The sequence below is a fragment of the Cyprinus carpio genome, chromosome A15 (genome assembly GCF_018340385.1).
Source record: "Cyprinus carpio isolate SPL01 chromosome A15, ASM1834038v1, whole genome shotgun sequence".
Lineage (NCBI taxonomy): Eukaryota > Metazoa > Chordata > Actinopteri > Cypriniformes > Cyprinidae > Cyprinus > Cyprinus carpio.
Window position 1 is genome coordinate 7,854,447 of NC_056586.1, and position 23,040 is coordinate 7,877,486.

Genomic DNA, 23,040 nt, shown 5'->3' on the forward strand with positions numbered 1-23,040 from the left:
ACGGAAAGAAAGTACAGTCATGGCCAAAAGTTTTGAGAATTACATAAATATTGGAAATTGGAAAAGTTGCTGCTTAAGTTTTTATAATAGCAATTTGCATATACTCCAGAATGTTATTAAGAGCGATCAGATGAATTGCATAGTCCTTCTTTGCCATGAAAATTAACTTAATCCCAAAAAAACCTTTCCACTGCATTTCATTGTTGTCATTAAATGACCTGCTGAGATTATTTCAGTAATCATCTTGTTAACTCAGGTGAGAATGTTGACAAGCACAAGGCTGGAGATCATTATGTCAGGCTGATTGGGTTAGAATGGCAGACTTGACATGTTAAAAGGAGGGTGATGCTTGAAATCATTGTTCTTCCATTGTTAACCATGGTGACCTGCAAAGAAACGCGTGCAGCCATCATTGCGTTGCATAAAAATGGCTTCACAGGCAAGGATTATTGTGGCTACTAAGATTGCACCTATAAATCAACATTTATAGGTTCATCAAGAACTTCAAGGAAAGAGGTTCAATTCTTGTAAATAAGGCTTCAGGGCGTCCAAGAAAGTCCAGCAAGCGCCAGGATCATCTCCTAAAGAGGATTCAGCTGCGGGATCGGAGTGCCACCAGTGCAGAGCTTGCTCAGGAATGGCAGCAGGCAGGTGTGAGCGCATCTGCACGCACAGTGAGGTGAAGACTTTTGGAAGATGGCCTGGTGTCAAGAAGGGCAGCAAAGAAGCCACTTCTCTCCAAAAAAAAAACATCAGGGACAGATTGATCTTCTGCAGAAAGTATAGTGAATGGACTGCTGAGGACTGGGGCAAAGTCATATTCTCCGATGAAGCCCCTTTCCGATTGTTTGGGGCGTCTGGAAAAAGGCTTGTCTGGAGAAGAAAATGTGAGCGCTACCATCAGTCCTGTGTCATGCCAACAGTAAAGCATCCTGACACCATTCATGTGTGGGGTTGCTTCTCATCCAAGGGAGTGGGCTCACTCACAATTCTGCCCAAAAACACTGCCATGAATAAAGAATGGTACCAAAAACACCCTCCAACAGCAACTACTTCCAACAACCCAACAACAGTTTGGTGAAGAAACAATGCATTTTCCAGCACGATGGAGCACGGTGCCATAAAGGCAAAAGTGATAACTAAGTGGCTCGGGGACCAGAATGTTGAAATTTTGGGTCCATGGCCTGGAAACTCCCCAGATCTTAATCCTATTGAGAACTTGTGGTCAATCCTCAAGAGGCGGGTGGACAAACAAAAACCCACTAATTCTGACAAACTCCAAGAACTTAATTATGAAAGAATGGGTTGCTATCAGTCAGGATTTGGCCCAGAAGTTGATTGAGAGCATGCCCAGTCGAATTGCAGAGGTCCTGAAAAAGAAGGGCCCAACACTGCAAATACTGACTCTTTGCATAAATGTCATGTAATCGTCGATAAAAGACTTTGAAAACGTATGAAGTGATTGTAATTATATTTCAGTACATCACAGAAACAAAACAACTGAAACAAAGATCTAAAAGCAGTTTAGCAGCAAACTTTTTGAAAACTAATATTTATGTAATTCTCAAAACTTTTGGCCACGACTGTAGATCTCGCAGATCTAAATCACGTGAAATAAAATGGGAGTGCCCTTTCGGCCCAGACGTTTTCTCTGATTGGTAAGAAACGATGCATTAAATTATAATTCATATTTCAATTGTTTAATGTGCATTTACACTTCAGTGAATATTAAAGTGTATGACTTTGATTATATAGGAGAGAATTATTTTTTTTATTATGCTTTCGCAAACGTGCTTACATGTGACTTCAGTTACTTTACTCAACGATTTGTCAAGATGGACCAATCACAATCGTTGTGATTACAAAAGTCAAATAATGCTATTTGCATCTATTTCATAGATGTCCTGTGGCACATTTCTAATACGTAGAATTTAAATATGTATACATTTACTGTACTAATGTTTCCCATCAGTCAATTAAACGTCTTAAAGATTTGAACGCTGCTCATGTGGCATACAGCTTTCTGAGCCTCAAAGCGCCCTCTGCCGTAATACAAACAGAAACAGTATTAGCTAGTAACAAATACTCCCTCAAACACTACAAGCATTGACACTTCACGACCGAAATCTCAGCTCACGCTATGATTTAATATATGACTGACAGTTTGACTCTACTAGTCTGATAGCAAGTCACACATTAATGACAGTGTGTGTATGACAATTACTGTAAGAACCAAAAGTTAAAAATATAAAATGTCAGGCCAGTCATAGTAAGTGTGGAAAATATTGGATAACTATTTCTATTAGTGGCAATTAAAAAATAAATAACTATGCAACCCTTCAGATAGATAGCTCTGGATTTACAAAATGTACCAATGGTTTCTACCAAAATTTTATGCGTGTTACCTTGACAACATACAACCCTAAATAACTATGCAACCCTTCAGATAGATAGCTCTGGATTTATTTTTGCAAATGCACTTCTTTCTGAATCATAAGGAATCACAAAAATAATCATATTTGAATGTTTAATGTTAAAATACAGTGTAAATAGCTGGTTAAAACATATTTACAAAGCCATTGAAAAACTATACATTTTGTAAAAGAACAAAAAAAAAAAAAAAAAAAGGATTGCACACCAACATGACAAAGCATAATCAGCACACCAGTAGCAAACAAATTGTGAGTCACAGCCTGGTGCTTAGGGAAATATTAACACGTCATCATTCAGAGCAACACTCAAAATAACATGACAACGAAACACCTCTTAGTTAATCTGCGTGGTTGTGGCGGTGTGAGATGGTGTAAAACTACAAAAGCATCAAACATCAAGAACTTCAACACAAAACTGAGTACATAATTCAACGGTTTGAATTCTGAAAGTACCACTGTTTCAAAACTGTACATGAAATACCACGGAAATAACGGTTTTGGTGGGAAAAGGTCCTGACGGTCATTTAAAGCATAAAAAATGATGTGACCAAATGTGTGACCACATGTAGTGCTTAAAAAAAAAAAAAAAAAAGAACTGCCAGATCTACCAGATTTACCAAAAAAAAAAAAAATCCAAATATGCATTTACATCTTTATTTAAAAACATAAAACCAATGGAAGAAATTAAGGTTTAAAGGTGTATATTCATATACGCCATTAGAAGTTCAACTTTGCCAATAAAATGATGGGAACCGAGCCGTTACTCCAGTGTGGCCTGTGCTCCTTTTTCAGTCATCCGCAGTAAGAGCATCTCTGAATATTTCTCCAGGAGGGCCACAGCCCTTTCGTCCCTGAGCTGCCGGCCGGGGGATTCCTCCGGGACGGGACGGGTGCTTTCGATCGAGGGGCGCATCTCTTGTGGGCACAGGGACTTCAATTCACTCTGTACCCCCACAAACACCTCCTGCAAAATACTCTTCATCTGTTCCTGCTGCTCTGACAACTCCGGGGTGGAGCACAACTACAGAGAGGGGACAGAAGAAGTGTTTTACCATTTGATGGATTTTATGGTAAGGTTTAGCTATAGGCATTTCCATTCACTCTCTAAGGCTATGTTTACACAACAACGGTGTAGTCACAAAATGGAAACGTTTTTCCCTTGCATTTTTAAAAGGTTTCATGTATAAACGGAAACATTTTCAAAACTATTTGCGTTTACACATCAGTGAAAACGGCAGATAACACTGTATTACGTATGCCAGGCCAGTAGTTGGCGCTGTCAGCTTGTTAGTAAACAGTACCTGTAGGGAAATGATGATTCTATGTTGTATATGAGCGTCTCCGCTGTTGGTTGTAATATTGGTGAAGTAAATCCACACTTTGCTGAATAAGCATTAGCAAACTCTTGAGCAGCAACAACAGTACCATGTTCTCCGCCATTGTTGTGTATGTTTGTTCATGCTTGCCTTTAAAATTAGCTCGTACTGCAAGTCTTCTGCAACTGTTGTCAAAGATTCCCATATTGGGTGTTTACACGGAAACAATAATGGTGCAGTTTTCAAAAACTTGCACTTTTAAACCCATCTTTGATTGGACTTTTCCAGCAGACTGTGATCTAGATCTAGTCCCCAAAATGCCACTGTCGTGTAAACGAACAGTCAAAACGCTGTTTTTGGCTGAAAATGTCATGTAAACGACCCCTAAGAATGCTACAGAATTCCTTTTCTGAGAGTGTTATTGTTAAATAAAATATGTATTAAATATATTTTCCAAAAAGAATATACATAAATGACAATTTTTTTCCTTGTCAACCAATGCCAGGTTCATAATGCACGATTTTAGCCCCGATTGTCACTCGCAGACAGCTTTTTGAAAAAATAAAATAAAATAAAATAAAAAATAAAATAAACCAATCGCAGACAAATGCCCGGAAATTGCTAAACATCTGGACATGCTTAACATCTGGACCTGTCGGCGACTCAGAGTCCTGCAGTGTAAAATGTATTTTGACTTGAAATGACATTGGCAATAACCTACAGCCAATGAGAGAGCACAATAAAGGGCAAAAGAAAGATCTCCAACGAAACATCAGCATGAAAAACTGAAAGATTATACTATATAAAAAAACTGAAAACTATATCTGTTCTCCCTGACAGAGGTAGAGATTTAGATAAATCACCTTGTTATAAAAGCCAGTTGCTTTATGGATGGTCTGCCAGAGTTCATTCACCATCTCCTTACACATCTGGACACTCAACGAGTCTGCAGAAAGTCCTAAAGACAAAAATGAACATTACCATCAATGGCCGCGCAGATAAATAAAATCCCAATATTAATCAGAATTCAGTCATATTCTGATAAGGAACATGAAATGTCAACAGATTAACCCAATTGGAAAAACCTAATTAAGTAGAAATGTGAAGCAGACAGTGAACACCCTCAGGCTACCCAAGATGTAGTTGGGTTTGCGTAAATATATTCTGCAAATTTTAATTTTGGGGTGAACTATTCCTTTACTCTGAATTTTGAGCAATGTAAACATGATTTGAAATCTGTGCACATCTATATGTAATTACTTATTTCCCTGATACTATGGAACACCAGAGCCCAGGTGTTCATGGTCAACTAATTTCTTGCTATCTTAATGTATTGTAGCATGTAGAACACAAAGTACCTGTGTCCTTTTGTGAAGGATCTTTTCTGTCTAGAGTCACTGAGTTGGTCATTGAGATCCGATCAGTGGCCTGTGTGTTCCCACATGACTCTGTAAGCCGCAGGTCTTCAATCACAGAATGACTGGTTTCTGACACTGTGGAGTTCCTGGCAAACATTTCAGACCCAGTCGAGAACCTGCTTGAAGTCTTAGAAACCAAACTCTGCTCAATATTAATGATCTGCTTCCGACACTCTTTCCCCAGTGACCGCATCTCTGTGGGCGTCACCAAAGCCTGTCGACGTGGAGACTCGGGACGTTCAACTTTCCCTAGATGGCTCTTGAAGGCCAACGGTGACAGACTGGCACGATTGGGCTCAATGAGGTCCAATCGAAGAGCTGCCCGGGCACTGTGGTTACCCAAAGCAGGAGTGGAGAGAGCTGGTGTCGGTTGAGACGATCCAGAGGAAAGAACTGAAGAGGAAGGAGGAACAATGTTCTCTTTGCTTTGGTCCACAGTTAGGTCCAGAGACGAAGACGGGGTGTTTAACTCGGTTTCTTCTGATGTACATGTCTCCACAGAGTTGCTCTGGGTTATCTTAGCACGGGAGCTTGCAGTGAGACCCATGTAGCTTTGGCGGGAGCGTGTAACAGATGTGTCACATGCACTGCTGGTAGATTTGGTGGTGAGAATGCCTGTAGTGTTATCATGAGCTTTGGACAGAATGCTCTTATTTGTGATTTCTGAAAAGACATATTAGAAGTTTATTAAAAGAAGAAAACCCAGATGTCAATTTTAAAGCTTGTGGTTTAACCCCAATTGCACAAGGCCAACCAAGAACCAAAAACCAAGATGTATACAAACTAAAAGAGAGAGCAAAACAAGCATGAAAACACCAAGACACCCATGTGAAACCATTCTGATTTGGTAATTTGGTAAGCCCGGACAACACACTCTCACAGACCTCCCAGAGCATTTTTCCAGCGTAAAAAGGATAAGTTCTGGCAAGATTTCCGAGCAGCCACTGAGGAACGTTTCTTGGTAACTGGAGGACAAGAGTTCAGCATATATATTGCATACAGCATATAAATTATAATTCAGCATTATATTTACAATTACAAAACAGTGCAAGAACTTCTGATATCTTCTAATTAGACTAAGTAATAAATTCTAAGAGGAAAATCAAGGGCAATAAAAGCAGTTGTATTTAACATGGAGCAGGGCACCTCATGGGGGCCGATATGTTGAGATCACATGACCAGTCAGATACTGTCAAGGCCTGATATACTATAAGAACTAAACAACAAACTGGTATGCCTCTATTTCGATCAAAATCAGTTCATTGAGTTCCGATGCGAATAAAACATGAACACACTGGAGAGCTGCTTCATAGTAGAAGCTAAAGTTTGATTGCATTTTTTTCATGTCTAATACTGTAAAGCTGCTTGCTTTAAAGCAATCTATTGCATAAATGCTATATAAATGCCAAGTGTCATAAATGGAGTGCTGAATTGCAGAGCTTGTGCAAACATATCCACATCGCTATGATCACATGCTTTCTTAACCACTGTTTTCTCACTGCTGTCGTTATTGTTGTGTGTTCTTTTTGTTATTGAGAGGAATAAGCGCAGCACATATTAACATCTGAACACTGCTTGCAGCTGTGTGGGTGTCGTCAGAACGCTCGAAAGACAACAAAAAAAAACAAAAAAAAACTTCCGCCATTAGTATTTTGGGGCCTTTAACCTCCCTGTTACGGGACACTTTCACTCATGGAAGTAAAATTCACTATTAACAGGCAAAAGGACATACCACTTTTCTCATTTTCTTCAATGGTTCCACTGTTGTTTGAAAGTACCTTGGACTTGTCTTAAAAGCAGGAGAAAAAGAGAAAAATTAACCCAAGATAAAGTCCCACAGACAACTTTAAGTCTCATCACCTCTGAAAGATTTTGTTTCTACTAAGATAACCTACAGTATCTTATCCTAACGTAATATTTCTAGCTAACAGTTTCACTTGAAAAAAGTTTTGTGGTTTTTAATACATATTTTTGAGGTCAATTAAACTAAAAGTGTAATCCTAAATAAACGGAGCAATTCCAATAGGGTCCTCGCACTGCAGTGCTCGGGCCCTAACAAGGACAATTAACTATTAGCAGATATACACTTAAGATTTAGGCATAGTTCACCCAAAAATGAAAATTCTAACATACACAAAATATATAAAAAAAAAAATATCACATTTTTTGTGTGTGTGTGTTTTTTTTTTTTTTTTTTTTTTTTTTTCACAGTTAAACATTTATCAATGCACAGAAATAGAGCACATCAAATATTGCCACTGCTGCTCAATTATACTGACTTTACACATAAGGACAAACCTCATTGGTTCTTGCGGAAAGTCCAATCATGCTTGAGTGAGACAAAAGAACAAACTTTGTTGGTTCTCTAGCATCAGACAAGCATGTCTGAGCTTCCATTTACCATTTCTGATGAGCTATATATACTGTATACATTTATCAATGTTTATATAAGAATACAAGTCTAAACTAAATCTTTTCATCATAAAAAGCTATTGTGTTTTTTCAGAAGACCTGGATTAAACCGCTTGATTCATGTAGATTACCTTTAGGATGTGGTGTTATGATTTCAGTAGAAAAAAACTAATGTATGAACAGAAAACATTCAGGTTTCATTACATATCTTCATTTGTTTTCTTAAAGAAACTGCACCCTCATTCAGAGTACATTATTCATGAAACTAAGCATCCTACCATTGTTTCATCGAAGGTTGGACAGCTATCACTGGATTCATCCGGTATACTGGGCAGGCAGGCTGCAGGCCGGCAAACAGCACTGCTACTAGTCCCAACAGTGCTGAAACAGCAGATACGTATAATGTCATCTACACTATGACACACTACAATATGTAGTTACACACTGTTTTATTTAGATCTCAAAAGGGAAGGAAAGGACTATAAATGTAAAATTATATTTCTCTATTACACAGTTTGAACAAAGGAGTCAAAACATGGATGTTTACTCACCGAAAGCGGCTCTGAAAGCGGGAGAGGAAGCGCGTGGAGATGCTGAGACGAGGATTGAGGAAGTTACTCTCTGTTGTGGGCTGCAGACTGCTCAAGTCCGTATTGAACTTTTCTACAAGAGATTGCACAGCAGATAAGATTTGCAATACGGGTTTCACCATCATCATAAAGGAGTAAAAAAAAAAAATCCTGAAAATTTAGTTCCGTTTATATCCAAGATGTAGATGAGTGTTTCTTTATCACACTGGTTCTTAATTCCAGTCCTGAGGACCCCCTGCTCTGCACATTTTGCATGTCTCCCTTATTTAACACACCTGATTCAGAACATCAGCTCGTTAGGAAAGAGATCCATGAGTGTCAGATAAGAGACATACTGTACTAAATGTGCAGATATTTGGAGAAAATTAGCATTACACCACTTACTCGCCAATGGGTCCTCTGCAGTGAATGGGTGCCGTCAGAATGAGAGTCCAAACAGCTGATTAAAAATGCACAAGTAACCCATACAAGTAATGCACAATTATTTCACATGTCTCAGTTAAGCAAAAAGCAACAGTTAAAATGCCTAAATGATGGATTTCTTTCTTACAAACATGCAGATTTTCAGTTCACAAGACATTAAAAGATGGACTGGAGTGGTGTGGTTTACTTGTGGATTGTGATGTTTTTATTAGCTGTTTGGACTCTTTCTGATGGCATCTCTTCAGTGCAGAAAGGATCAGAAATCTGAACAGATTTAAAACACCAGGCAACACACACTCGTCGACTTTGTAAATGGTAACAGTGAAAAACTGGGCATCATACACTAAAGACTGAGAATCACACACACTATCAGATTTTAGAATTGTTTTAAATGCAACAAACTCATGCAATAATGTGCCTTGGTGCTAGGAGACATAAAAAAAAAAAATCCAATGTGTTTTATAAAATCAATCATAATAACAAATGCATTTAGTATACATCATGTACAACATGACATTTTTGAAGCCAATAAAATGTTAATTTCCACTTATACAGTAAAAGAGCAAACATCTACTAGGACTGTGAGATATGGGGAGAATATCTAATTGCGATTTTTTCGACAGATATTGAGATTGCGATTTGAGTTGCGATTTTAAATTTGCAAAGGTCAAGCTTCAGCTCAATATTGTCAATAATGTGCAGCACAGTATGAGTATCATTACCCTGCTGGAAAAAAAAAAGCAGAAATTCTTACATTAAAACCAATACAATTCCCATTATAACCCTGAAATCCATTCAATTTTCAATTGTGGTTTGGTAGGGGTTCAATAAATTTTTTTGTTATTTAAAAAAAAAAAAATGCAGAAGACACGATTATAATGGTATAACTACTTTTACAGAATTAACTTAATTACTGAATTTCACTGGAAAGATTTGTTTATTTTTTTTTATAAATAAAGAACTGTGTTTCTTTAGTCAATTATTAAAGTTTATTAAATGTTTAATTTCATCCAAGGGATGCTCTTGATATACATTGTGATGCAGCTCTTGCAAACTATCTTTTTTGTTTGTTGTCTGTCGTTTCGAAGCTTAAGTTACATAACGTTTTTCTTTAGTTTTAATTTGCCTAACTATTGATCTGACCCTGTAGACGCCATAATCCCACTCTGTCTCCCGTTTAGTTTTTGTTTTTTAAATGGTGGGCGTTTATGCAGTTGGCTAGAGCTGTGCTGATTGGGGAGAACGAAGGTGCGCTCACTCTTTTGGTTAGTAAGACTGCCACTCAAGGCTGGGAGTCAAGCATATGCTCTGGAACAGAGTAATATCGCGTCCACATCGCAGGCTTTTGTGATTAGCAAATCGCAACGTCTCAAATCGCGATTTCGATTTGATTTCAATTAAATCGCACAGCTCTATCTCCTACCATTAGCAGCCACACCCAGGGTGTCAAAATGTTGGCGAAGCAAAGTTCCAGATTCTTCTTCATCCTCTTCAACTCCCGAGCTTCCTGTGGAGCTCACTTGACTGAGGGAGTCTGTGTCCTCTACAAAAGCAACAAAACAGAGGAAGCCACATCAACAGGTGGACCTGCAACCTTTTAAAAGGCCACTACTAGTGTCTTACTACCTTAGGTAGTTTCATACACTAAACACAGCGTGTAATAAAACTCACGGTCATGGGGCTGGTCACTATGGGAGGCCGAACTAGCCGAACAAGCGCTATCTGGGCTCAGCTCCTCTTCTTCTGGGTCCTCATCTGCACCCTCACACAAAGCTTTAACATCAAACTCTCTGGAGGGAAGAAAAAAAATCATTGAGTGAAAAATTCTAATTACTATGGACTTTCATTTAGCAATATTTAGTTTACTCTGTGTACAAAGTGCAGTTTCACTGTATGTAAATGAAAGAAACAGGGTTGTATAAAGACTGTCACACAGTTTAGTTGCTTGGTCCCATCCAGAGCTTGATTCCAGCGCATCAACTTTTCATAAATTGTGTAAAAATACCTCCAATCAAACTAACTCATGGGAGACTGGTGACAGTCATTTCAAGCAACAGCCGGGATTCCTCAGGGCTCGATGCTTGGCCCCCTTCTCCTTTCAGTAAATACCACAATACTACTCAAAGTCACCATCCAAGCATTTTTTTAATATTAAACCAAAAACAAAATGCATTGCAGCATCTCTCATGTTGCTGGATATGTATCTGCTAAATTAATGAATGTAAATACACCTATTTCCTAAATGAAAAATTAACCAAGCCAAGATGCCATTAAAAGCAATTTACCCTTCTCCAGTGGACAGGGCTGTGCTGTTGGCTGGGTACAAAATATAGCCCATCTTCTCTGGTGAGCTGAGCTCTGGATGGAAGTTCTCCTCTCCATGTGGCAACTGCAGAAAATCTGGCCCTTGGAGCGAAGAGCTAAACCCAACTTGGGTTTCCTGTAACAAATGTTACAAAGTTAATTATAAGGGATAATCATTTGTCTAATACATGTTTTGAAATTATTTGCAAATATATGTGAGTTTAAATTAGATAAACTGTTCATCAGGTTAATGTTTTAACACACTAGCACTGCTGTAGTTTACATAACACTCTCCAACAGTAGAATGTTACTTCTTTAGCGACAACTATTACTAGTTAAATTATAATGATATTTTTACATTTTATCAGCAATAAATCTCATCTGATTCCAATCTCCAATTGTGCAGACTACAGCATAGAGATTAGGGACATGTAGCAGCGCTGGCAGTGTGAATGGCGCATTAAAGAACAGTTCACCCAAAAATGAAATTTTGAAAATTTACTCTCATGCCCATCCTGTATAAAATACAGATGAGTTTGTTTCTTCATCAGAACAGATTTAATTATTCCCACATGATGAAGAAAAAACGGCTAGTTGGACACCAGCTTTGCATAACTTACACTGCAAATCTTTTCCTCCTCCTCTTGATCATCATCGTCAACATCTTCATCCAGCAGGCTGTCCAAACTCTGCGGATGAAAGCGAGAGTCTTCCTCAAACTCTTCCTCTCCCACGGCTCTGCTAGGAGTGTGTGAAAGGGGAAGCTGCATGCTCTTCATCTCCAGTACTGTGCGGATGGCTAGTGGATCTGACTGCACTGCCCAGCGTCCCTGTGGCTGGTACTGAGATCTACTAGTTATGCCACTACCATCATTTTCACCTCCTCCACCCTGTAACATCCAAGAGATCCATTAGTCATGAAAGAAAACAATCTGCACAACATTTTATGATAACAGGAACATACATACCAGTCTACGAATCCACATGGGCATTTTGCCATTGGTTTGGAGCACCACCGAATCCACAGATGCTGAAGTAGAACAGTCAAGCCCATTAAATTCCATTCTAAACTGCATTCTATACATTTTGCTTTTGCACTTAATGTGACCAAGAGGCCCATGACTTCTCAATATCACCACAGAGGAGATAAATCAACACACCATCAGTAGAATCAAGCCTGTCTGGAGTTCTGCAGTCCTCCACATCTTCGTCTGGAGTCTCCTCTGGCATCAAGCTGCCTTCCTCTTCCTCCTCCATGTGAGGCAAAGCACTACAGGGTACAGTGATGTAGGTCTCTCTCCTGAGCAATAGGAATTTAATTATAAAATGAAATGAGACACCAATTTGAATTGCTGGCAATATTTAATCATATAACCTCAAATTAAATAAATATTTTAAAAACAAATAAAGTAAAAAATTCATTGGTATCTGCAAAATTCATTATTGGAACCTCTAAGGACTGTGTTAAGCCCGTAGAATGCACAACAGCGACGATTTTCATTTTTTTTAACGTGCAGTGCTCATATCCATTTTAGGGATGTTCATTTTAACTGGTTAACTGTCCGTAAGAATTTTTGACTGATTAATACAATCAGTTAAATCATTTTAAAAACACACTATTCATATATATAAACAAAAAAAAAAAAAATTTAAAAAAAAAAAACTCGCATACAAGTCACATTTTATTATTCGAATAGTATATATATATAATATAATATATACACAATATTATATATATATATATATATATATATATATATTATATATATACACATATATATACACATATATATATATATATATATACTATATATATATATATATATAATATCATATATATATCTATATATAATAAAAAAAATCATTAAAAAAAAAAACAAGTAACTCGCATACAAGTCACATTTTATTATTAAAAAAAAAAAAATCGCATACAAGTCACATTTTATTATTTCATTCAGAAATAGGCCTAATGCCGACACAAAATGTTTACAAACATTATAATAAACACTGTAAACATAGCTAGGCTATTTTAGTTCCCCTCACTCTACAACAAATCCTTTCAATTAACAGTATTTAGAAAAGAACAAGAATTAAAAATATAAGCTGCTATAGCTATATAAACAACAAGCCAAAATGAATTCATTTAGGCTAAAATGAAACTGAAATCAACATTGGATCTCTCATTCAACACAAAATAAAACGTTTCTGTATTTGCAATGTATTTGAATGCCAAAACATTATTTATTATGTAGCCTACTTCACTCACGTTCCAATATCCACGTAAAACAAAATGTTTTACATAACGGCAGTAAGGTGATAACGCTTAATGGCACAGATTTTACTACATATTTAAACTGAACAGTGTTTTTTTTTTCATATGTCTGACTGACTGTATTTTATTATGATAATGAACAGGCTGCATTGTCAAATTAGCAAAGCTTAACTGTGTGGGTGCATGCAGCAATCATTTGAATTTTTTACTTCTATCAGTGGAAGCAACTACTCATTTTAGTCAAAGATAATCGGAATTGTAAAAGGTTTGCTTTTATTTATGTACATTCACAATAAAAAAAAATATATATATTTGTGCTTTTGTAAAATAAGCCTAAAGAGAAAAAAAATGGGATGCCACTTTCTGCTAGATAGATAGATATAGATAGCCTAGCTTTATTATGTTTTTTTTCCACTTGCAGAAACACTGCAGGTGCGTGATGTGATATGATGACCATGTGAATCCTCATGTTCTGTTTGCTGCTTTTTGCAAATGTAAAATGAATCCCTGGGAAACAAATATTAGTATTTTTAATGGGTCACAGACACTTATCCTTTCAAATTGAATTCAATAATTTAAAATAATCTTGTCGGTTAACAGTTAATAATCGTTTACCAAGCGTCGGTTGTCGGTTAGAAAAAATAACCGAAATGAACATCCCTAATCCAATTTAATAAAAATAATAATTAAAAATTATTTAATCATCACATAATTACCAATGCCGCAGGGATGATGTATTTTTGTACATTTAGCACTACCGGTTCCATTCTCCCAAAGTCTAATGGTTTTTTGAATAGGTTTTTGGTTAAATGTCTGGAATGATGTCTCATGCGCAAAATATTTTTGATTTATTTTATGGCATAAATACATAAGTAATACCCTCCTTTATCTCTTAAAAAAAATTTTTTTTTTGCTTGTCTTGAAAAACATGGTTGCTAACAAGTGGCTAAATGGGACTGCAGACAAACAGGTAAACTCATCTACAACCACGTTTACGGTCTCATTTTGTTTATAATCGTGCTCTTCTAAAACTATTCTAACAAACTTTTGGGGAAAATGACTGGAAGAGCTGTCAGCAGCTTAAAGTCTAACTTTGTAATAATACAACCCCAAATCAGAAAAAGTTGGGACAGTATGGAAAACGCAAAAAAAAAAGAAAAAAAAAAAAAAAAAAAAAAAAGAAGTGATTTCTAAATTTACTTTGACTTGTATTTCATTGCAGACAATATGAACAAAAAATATTTCATGTTTGTCTGGTCAACTTCATGTCATTTGTAAATATGCATCCTTTCCTGGTCATCCAGACCTGCAACACATTTAAAAAAAAAGTTGGGACAGTAAAGCATTTACCACTTTGTAATGTTGTCATTCCTTTTCACAACACTTAAAAAGACGTTTAGGGACTGAAGACACCAAGTGAAGAAGTGTTTCAGGTGTAATTTTGTCCCATTCTTCCTGCAAACAAGTCTTAAGGTGGGCAACAGTACGGGGTCTTCGTTGTCGCATTTTGTGCTTCAAAATGCGCCACACATTCTCTATTGGAGAAAGGTCGGGACTGCAGGCAGGCCAGTCAAGTACCTGTACCCTCTTCCTCCACAGCCAGGACTTTGTAATGTGTGCAGAATGTGGTTTTGCATTGTCTTGTTGAAATATGCATGGACTGAAATACTGATTCATCTGACCACAGTACACGTTTCCACTGTGTGATGGTTCATCCCAGATGCCTCCGAGCCCAGAGTAGTCGACGGCGCTTCTGGACACTGTTAACAAAGGGCTTCCTTTTGGCACAGTACAGTTTTAACTGGCATTTGTGGATGTAACTACGTATTGTGGTACTTGACAAAGGTTTGCCAAAGTAGTCCTGAGCCCATGTGGTGATATCGCTTATAGATGAATGACGATTCTTGATGCAGTGCCGCCTGAGGGATCGGAGATCACGGTTGTTCAGCTTAGGCTTGCCCCCTTGTCCTTTATGCACTGAAATTCCTCCAGATTCCTTGAATCTTTTAATTATGTTATGCACTGTTGAATGTGAAATATCCAAATCTCTTCCTATATTTCTTTGAGGAACATTGTTTTTAAACATTTCAATTTTCTCACGTATTTGTTGGCAAACTGGCAATCTTTGCTCCTAAAGGATTAGACCTTTCTTGGATGCTCCTTTTGTACCAAATCATAATTACAATCACCTGTTGACATCACCTGTTTCAAATCACATCATTATTTAACCATTTTACCTCATTACTAGCCCTAAATTGCTCCTGTCCCAACTTTTTTTTGAAATGTGTTGCAGGTCTGAATGACAGGAAAGGATGCATATTTACAAATTACATGAAGTTGACCAGACAAAACATGAAATATTTTGTGTTCATATTGTCTGCAATGAAATACAAGTCAAAGTAAATTTAGAAATCACTACTTTCTTTTTTTTATTTTCGTTTTCCATACTGTCCCAACTTTTTCTGATTTGGGGTTGTACAAAGCAGGTTGAAAATCAGCAATGTCGGTAGCATATGTAAATGAACAATGTTTTCTCTTTCTGCGCTACCTGGACTAAAAAAAATCATGTTTTTTTTTCAGCAAAAGTCCACCAGATGACACAAAACAAACTTTACTTCCGCATTTTTGTACCCCTAACCACAGAAAGTCAGATCGACATGCCATGGTTTTGTTTACTACACATAATAAAGCATGCGTTACGCTCTTTTTTCATTGCCTGCGTATCACTATATGAGACATAAACACGTGAACATCATCTCCAGAGTCAGACTTGTAACCCAAAGGTTGTGAGTTCGAGTCTCAGGTCCGGCAAGAATTGTAGGTGTGGGGAGTGAATGACCAGTGCTCTCTTCTAATCTCAATACCACGACTGAGGTGAGACCCTTGAGCAAGGGACCAAACCCCCAACTACTCCCCGGTGCTGCAGCAATATGGCTGCCCACTGCTCCGGGTGTGTGCACTTGGATGGGTTAAATGCAGAGCACAAATTCCGAGTATGGGACACCACACCTCACTTCTCTTTTACGTTACTGTTTCATTAGAGAAAACTTCATGGTCTTCACAACAACCCTTCAAAATAAAACCTCACTCCGTTAAATGGATTCGACTCTGATCAAACCTATCCAATAGAAGCAGACCGGGAGTGGCCTCGGACGGTAATATGCCCAGTGCATTATGGGTGAAGTTTTCCTACCTACTTGGCAAAAGACAAGAGCCTTTTTTCTGCTTTCTTTAGTCAGTTGGCACACTTTTCCATAAAAAAAAAAAAAAAAAAAAAAAAAACTTTCTATTATTTAGATCAGATTTGCAGTGACTCTACCTGATGGCTTGCTGTTGGCTGGGGGCCTGTTGAACCCTCAGGCCTGCTTGCTGCTTCCTCTCTGCCAGCCTCTTCCTCATGGAGTTGGTCATCTGAGAGTCCAGCCGCCACACAAACACACAGCTGGATACACACACAAACCCCAGAATAAGACTTAGATTTGAGGAGTTCTTAAAGGGATATTTCACTCAAAAAAATGAAGATTGTGTCATTATTTACTCACCCTCATGCTTTCTTCTATGGAAATTAAAAGAAGAAAGTTGGTAACCGAACAGTTTCGGTTCCCACTGACTTTCATTATACCTTTTATGTTCCACAGAACAAAGAAAGTCATACAAGTTTGGAATGACATGAGTTAATGACAGAATTAATTTTTTTGAGTGAATCACCCCTTTTTTACACACATTGAGGTAAGGTCAATCAATATTGATCGATGTGAATCTTAAAAATACCAATAATAAACAGAAAAAACTAAGAATAATGCAGGACGTTTAATTATAAGCCCAAAATACACAGGGACTCTTATTTTGCAATGTTTATGCTTCACTACTTCCAGCTGCTCAAAATAGGACAGTTAAAAATAGCACTTTCAACCATCTACATATTAAAGGGTTCGTTCACCCAAAAATGAAAATTAGGGGTAGTCGGTGATTTAATTGCCGTTCGAATCCAGGATGTCAGTGTTTTTTTCTCACCACCCCCGTAAAAATCCCCAGCCAAATTACTGTTTTTTGACAAACAACAAGGTCGTGTGGGAATTTAATTGCCGTCCGAATCCACATCTGAGTTTACAAGAAGAAATTTATTCAAAATTCAGTGCTTAAACCCTTTTGAGCACTCCCGAACACCGTAAGGTACGTTGACTGTTGTACTTGTGTAATTTGCATACATATTTACTTCTTAAATGCTGGAAAGTATTTAAAAGAACAATACTTCATAACTGCTCACAGCGACAGGGAGCAGAAAGAGAAGAAAAGCACGCAAACATTCGAAATGGGTCTTTATTATGGCAGCAGCAGGTATGTAATAGTTTCAAAATGTGTATTATAAATGGATATATAGACTACATAACTATATCGCGTATAATTATATACAACTAGAGCGCATCTTTTTAAACAGGAGATTTAGTAAATCAAATAATAAATAGGATTATACATTATAAAATATGCTTATAGGAATAATAAGAATACATTTTACATAAGTATTTTTAAATGCATTTTACACAATAAGAATACATTTTGTAAATAAAATTCATCTTATTTACAGCAGACAATTATGTGACTGTTCACGTGAGCAGCGCGTTCCCAGGTTCGTAGGATCACAGAACTCACTCACTCCTCTGTGAACAGATCGCCATCCTAATCTCTGAGTTTTATCACTGAGGTGATATGTAAATTCATTTTTACAGGCATCCACATGAGAAACAATTACCGTCCGAATCGGGCTTTAGGCTGTGTTTTACCCACCCCCAAGGCAACCAAGGTGTATATGACTTTGTTCTTTCAGACGAATCCAGTCGGAGTTATATTAAAAACTGTCCTGGCTATTCCAAGTTCTATCATTGCAGTCAGCGGGTGTTGCAGTGCATCAGTCCAAAAGAAGTGAAATAAAAAGTGCCCATCCATTAAAAAAAAAAAAAAGGCCTCCTGTAGGGAATTAATGCGTTTTTGTAAGAAAAATATTCATATTCAAAAAGTAATAATCACTTGAATCTAGCTTGCACTCACTATTGTTAACGGAAGCAGTTCCGGGCAGATTACGTATGAGGTCGGCATTGCGCATGCACCGCTCAGAAGTGACGAACATGGAAAAGCAGCAGCGAGATCAAGACAAAGGTCACTAATTAGAAGTACAAAACGAGGATTTGTAAAGAAGAATGTCAGAGGATTTCGATATAAGCCAAGAGGTTTTCCTTTGCTAAAGTAAGGAAACTTTTGCTTCCTTTGCACCTGTTAACAAATGCTGGTTTTCACGAGACTCACCGGCGCATCTGCAACGCTGACCCCATACGTCATGCTCTCGGAACTGCTTCTGTGTACAACTGTTGGCGCAAGCTAGATTAAAGTGATTATTATGTTTTGAATGTGGATACTTTTCTTACAAAAACGCATGGATTCGCTACAGGAGGCCTTTGTTCACCCGCCCCAGAGCCGTGTGAGACACTTTATTTTATGGATGGGCGCTTTTTATTTTACTTCTTTTGGACTGATGCACTGCAGCACCCGCAATGAAGAAAGGAGAAAGTCATATACACCTAGGATGCCTCTGGGGTGAGTAAAACACAGCCTAACTTTCATTTTTGGGTGAACTAACCCTTTAAATGTCAACATATTAAAATACACACACCATGAACTCACAATTCATCAACAGTAGATCATAAACAACTGCTTGGCATAAACGCACAATTATTCATTGACAGCAAACTGCTGTGAAACCATGAGTCTGTATAATGGGCAACAGCACTACATTTTGACCTTGAACATTCAGCGTTCACATTAATTTAACCAGTCTTTTAATCACATTAAGTTGTGTCACGCTAAAAAAAAAAATAATATGTATGATATATTAATAACCTAAAAAAATAACAAAAATTATTTTATTTTTTCCTATATTTAATACTGTAAAAAATAAATAAAAAATAAATAAAAAAAATTACAATAAAACATAAAAAAAAAAAAATTATTACATCAATAATTAAAATAAAGTAGTAAAATATATACATTTAAAAGATTTACCTGTCACCAGAGACTGTGATCAGATGCCTGCAGTCCTGGCTGAACTTCATACCTGTAACAATTTCTGTGCAGGGATAAAAGTTTGTTCAACAATAAGGAGATTTATGTGGAGAAAGAATGAATTCAGCGATTAAGAACAACAATCTTACCCGAATGTCCAAATAAGGTGGCTACACATTCGCCTGACTCATAGTCAAAGATACAGATATTTTTGTCTGAACAACTGGTGGCCAGAAACATCCCAGAGGGATCCAACTGAACCTGAGAGCAAAAAAATGAAGTCATTGCCAAAAATGAAAAGATTTTTTTAATGAAAGCATAAACTACCATAAACGCATTATTCACACCACACACAAACCTTAAGCAGTGTCCCATCATCATTCAGGGAGCCCTTGAAACACTTTTTCATCTTGCCACTCTGCACATTGTACACTCTGAAAATGTAAAAGTGGCTTTAAATGGCATTCATGCAAATAACTCATGCCTTATGCCTCTTAAACGGGCACAATTTATTATCATAATATCAGCGTTAAAAAAAAAAATGTAAAAAAAAAAAAAAAAAAAAAAACAATAAAAATGTATAAGTAGAAGGAAGTAAGAACTCACACAAAGCCCTACCTAATGTTCCGGTCCTGGCACGCAATGGCCGTGTGTGTGCGTGTGGCGTCCAGGTCCATGTCATACAGTGTGCTCTTCTCCACTATGTGATGGGATCGTGAGAAGCTCAAGCCTTCCGAGGTCTTTCAGAAGAGAGACACAAACAGATGAAATCAAACGCAAAGCCAAGGCATCTATTTGCATGTTTACTGATTAACCGTCTTACATGTCCACTGCCATTTTATTTTTTTCCCAAAAATTCCATCTTACATTTTTTTTCTGGATTTCCTTTTATTTAATGGTTTAATTAAATTTCATTAAACCAAAATGTGTGTCTGATTAATTGAAACTGAAACACATACAATCTAACAACAATACACCAAAAGTTCATTTTTTAGGGCTCTATTTTTTCCAAGCTCTGCGTTTTCCCATCTAAATTTTTCTGGATTCCATTTCTTTGGTTTAATTCAATTTTTATAACAAAAATTATGCCTTTTTTTGTGTTGCACATCTACTGTTAAAATTAAAGAAAAATAGAAGAAAAATAATGAATTATGGAGAATCAATGGGGAAAAAGCCTAACTTTATATTTAAAAGTAAATAGGCATAAAACATTCTGTATGTAAGTAGACCATGATGTTTATATAATATATAATTTACTATTACATTTCATATTTTTGATTTTTAATAAATTACATTTAAAACATTGAGCAATTTTATCCTTTTTCTTCCTCATTTACTAATTCATGTATCAGAGGCTTAACAAAAAAAAAATTAAATGTTGAATATCTCCAGAATCATGGCAATATTCTGAATTATCTGAATTATTAAATATTTCTATTTATCACTGGGTAATCTCTACACTGTTTATGTAGTAGATAGAATAAGAAACCTCTATAATATAGCAGCAGTAACACAAAAAAAATAAATGAAATGTAATTCCAGCATCCTTACCTTTTCAGCAGATCGAAAATAGATGCTCTTGTCGGCGCCACAGCTGACCAAACACAACTCTGAACTCAGTCCTACAAAGATACATACATAATATGCTTGAGAAATGTATGATATGTCATAATCCAAAATCATTAAGTGCTTATATCTATTGTGAAATCACCTGTAAACTTGATGGCAGTGATGGAGGCCGAATGATCGTAAACTGTCTGCACTAGATTGCATTTCTTCTCCATGTCAAAGATGTGAATGAGTCGATCACGACTGGCAGAAGCCAACAGATGCAAACCTGACAGGAGAAACACGCTCATCTACACTGACGATAATAGAAATTTGTAGTTTTTCACAGCTCCACTCGGCATGCTTAACACTAATATCCAGATTTCAACTCAAATTAAATTAAATTGTTTGTGCAATACAATATATGCATTTGGAAAAAAAGACAAGGTTCATTACCAGTCTCAGTAGGGGAGAAGGCTAGACACAAGACCTCCGAATCATGAGCCTCGATTTTCTGCAGCTCGTCCATGAAATGCAAGCCAAAGATTCTGCAGAAGTTACCGTTGATTCAGCATATGTTCAGTTATGATTTAGTTCTCTACACAGATCCCTTATTCCTCTCACCTCAGGTTTCCACTGCGGTCTCCGGCAGCCAAAAGTTGCCCATCTGGGCTGATTTCCAGCACCCTGATCCCAGATTTACCATCCTGGCTTGCTCCCTCAGCTTTCTCTGCCTCGGCTTTGAGGTATTGCGTGTCGCCGTCCACATACACTATCCTTGCGATATCCTGGAAGATATTCACACACAGGGAAATCGGTGAAGACAAGAATCATCAATTACTCACCCTCACATCATTCCAAACCCATAAGCCTTTAGATAAACTAAGGTATTTCAATGAAACCTGAGAGATATTTGTACCTCCATTGAAAGTTTTTTTTACCAAAATTAAAAAAAAAATGTCAAAGACATAGTAAAGGTAATAACAAATGAATTAAGCAGCTTAAGTCTTCAGAAACAGATGTATTAATCAAAGATTTGGTGGAATAGACTGTCAATGGAAAGAAGAAAATGTCTCGGTTGAAGATGAGCTAAAGGCTTTTGAAAGTTTCTTGAAAGTCTTTGTAAATTTCATTTTTGGACGAGCTATCCTTTTTTAATTTTTCTTTGTTTTTGGCTTCAATGTTATTTAGTTTGTAACAGTTTAGGTCTGTTTTATTTTTTTTAATTCATCAAAGTTACAAATTAAATATTACAAGTACAAATATTTAATTCAGTCTCCTAATTAATATTAGGTTATAAGATCTGCATACACAATTATAGCTACTTGGGGTGTGTGCGATATGGCAAAAATACAATAACACCAAAAATCATAACACACAAAAAAAACAATCAACTATAATAACACAATTCTTTTACAAATTTGCAATACAACATTACAACAAAACTAAGCATTACACAATTACAAACTTACCTATTTTAGAAACAAAGCCTTACAAGGTAACAAAATATTAAAATAAAAAAGAATGGCAGATATTAGGCTAAATTGGGCAAAGATAAAAATTGTTGTCATCATTTTATCGTAGTTATTACAAAATAACAAAGATACACATGACCAAAAAAAAAAAAAAAAAAAAAACAGTGCTTTATTTTTCGGGTACAGAAGGTATTTAGCAGTAGCATTAATATGAAAAAACACTAACACAGTTGCTTTAATAAGAATTAATGTATAATTTATACAGTGAAGTGACATAAGAATAAAAGTTTTAGTATAAATAAGGGGGAAAAAAAGAATTATGTATGCCAACAACAAAACAAAAAAACAATTCTATAAATAAATCATTCACAAACAAAGATGCTCTTATAGTCAATAATCACATGCTGATGGCCAGTTATACAGATGGTAATCATACAGATGTGCCATATAGTCAATAATCACACTATTCATATAGACTGCATTCACACTGATAGCTGCGATTACACAGTAATCACACGCTGATGAGCGCTCAAACAGATGGTAATCATGCAGATACAGCCACATTCCCCACAAAACACACACGAAAAATGTTGAAAAAAAAAAAAAAAAAAAAGAAAATTGTTTGTACAAAAAGCCGATCGATAAGTAACGCCCCCATCAGATCACATGCGCCACACAACAACTCAATAAGCCGTCACCATAAATAGAAATATCCAAAATAAAAAAAAACAATATTATCTTATACTTTACTCTTTTTTACTGGATGGTCTTATTCTGTTTGTGACACTGTATGTTA

General features: G+C 36.7%; 1 protein-coding gene across 2 annotated transcripts in view; it reads right to left on the bottom strand.

The window, feature by feature from the left end:
- Positions 1-2,497: 2,497 nt before the first annotated feature.
- Positions 2,498-23,040, bottom strand: part of LOC109069202 (WD repeat-containing protein 62-like) — a 31,247-nt gene continuing 10,704 nt past the window's right edge. Inside the window, exons 11-32 of one of the 2 annotated variants that reach the window (XM_042770871.1) lie at positions 21,394-21,557; positions 21,226-21,317; positions 20,933-21,058; positions 20,773-20,843; positions 19,840-19,961; positions 19,580-19,655; positions 19,371-19,482; positions 19,222-19,285; positions 16,487-16,609; positions 12,056-12,195; positions 11,864-11,925; positions 11,516-11,785; positions 10,877-11,031; positions 10,263-10,381; positions 10,015-10,134; positions 8,130-8,241; positions 7,857-7,959; positions 6,899-6,956; positions 6,051-6,131; positions 5,107-5,829; positions 4,612-4,706; positions 2,504-3,453 (exon numbers count right to left, since the gene is read on the bottom strand). In XM_042770871.1, coding sequence (XP_042626805.1) covers positions 3,193-3,453; positions 4,612-4,706; positions 5,107-5,829; positions 6,051-6,131; positions 6,899-6,956; positions 7,857-7,959; positions 8,130-8,241; positions 10,015-10,134; positions 10,263-10,381; positions 10,877-11,031; positions 11,516-11,785; positions 11,864-11,925; positions 12,056-12,195; positions 16,487-16,609; positions 19,222-19,285; positions 19,371-19,482; positions 19,580-19,655; positions 19,840-19,961; positions 20,773-20,843; positions 20,933-21,058; positions 21,226-21,317; positions 21,394-21,557 — 3,249 coding nt within the window. In that variant the 3' untranslated portion in view covers positions 2,504-3,192. Of the gene's footprint in view, positions 3,454-4,611; positions 4,707-5,106; positions 5,830-6,050; positions 6,132-6,898; positions 6,957-7,856; positions 7,960-8,129; positions 8,242-10,014; positions 10,135-10,262; positions 10,382-10,876; positions 11,032-11,515; positions 11,786-11,863; positions 11,926-12,055; positions 12,196-16,486; positions 16,610-19,221; positions 19,286-19,370; positions 19,483-19,579; positions 19,656-19,839; positions 19,962-20,772; positions 20,844-20,932; positions 21,059-21,225; positions 21,318-21,393; positions 21,558-23,040 lie in introns of both variants that reach the window. The other variant, XM_042770872.1, reaches the window with a different exon arrangement.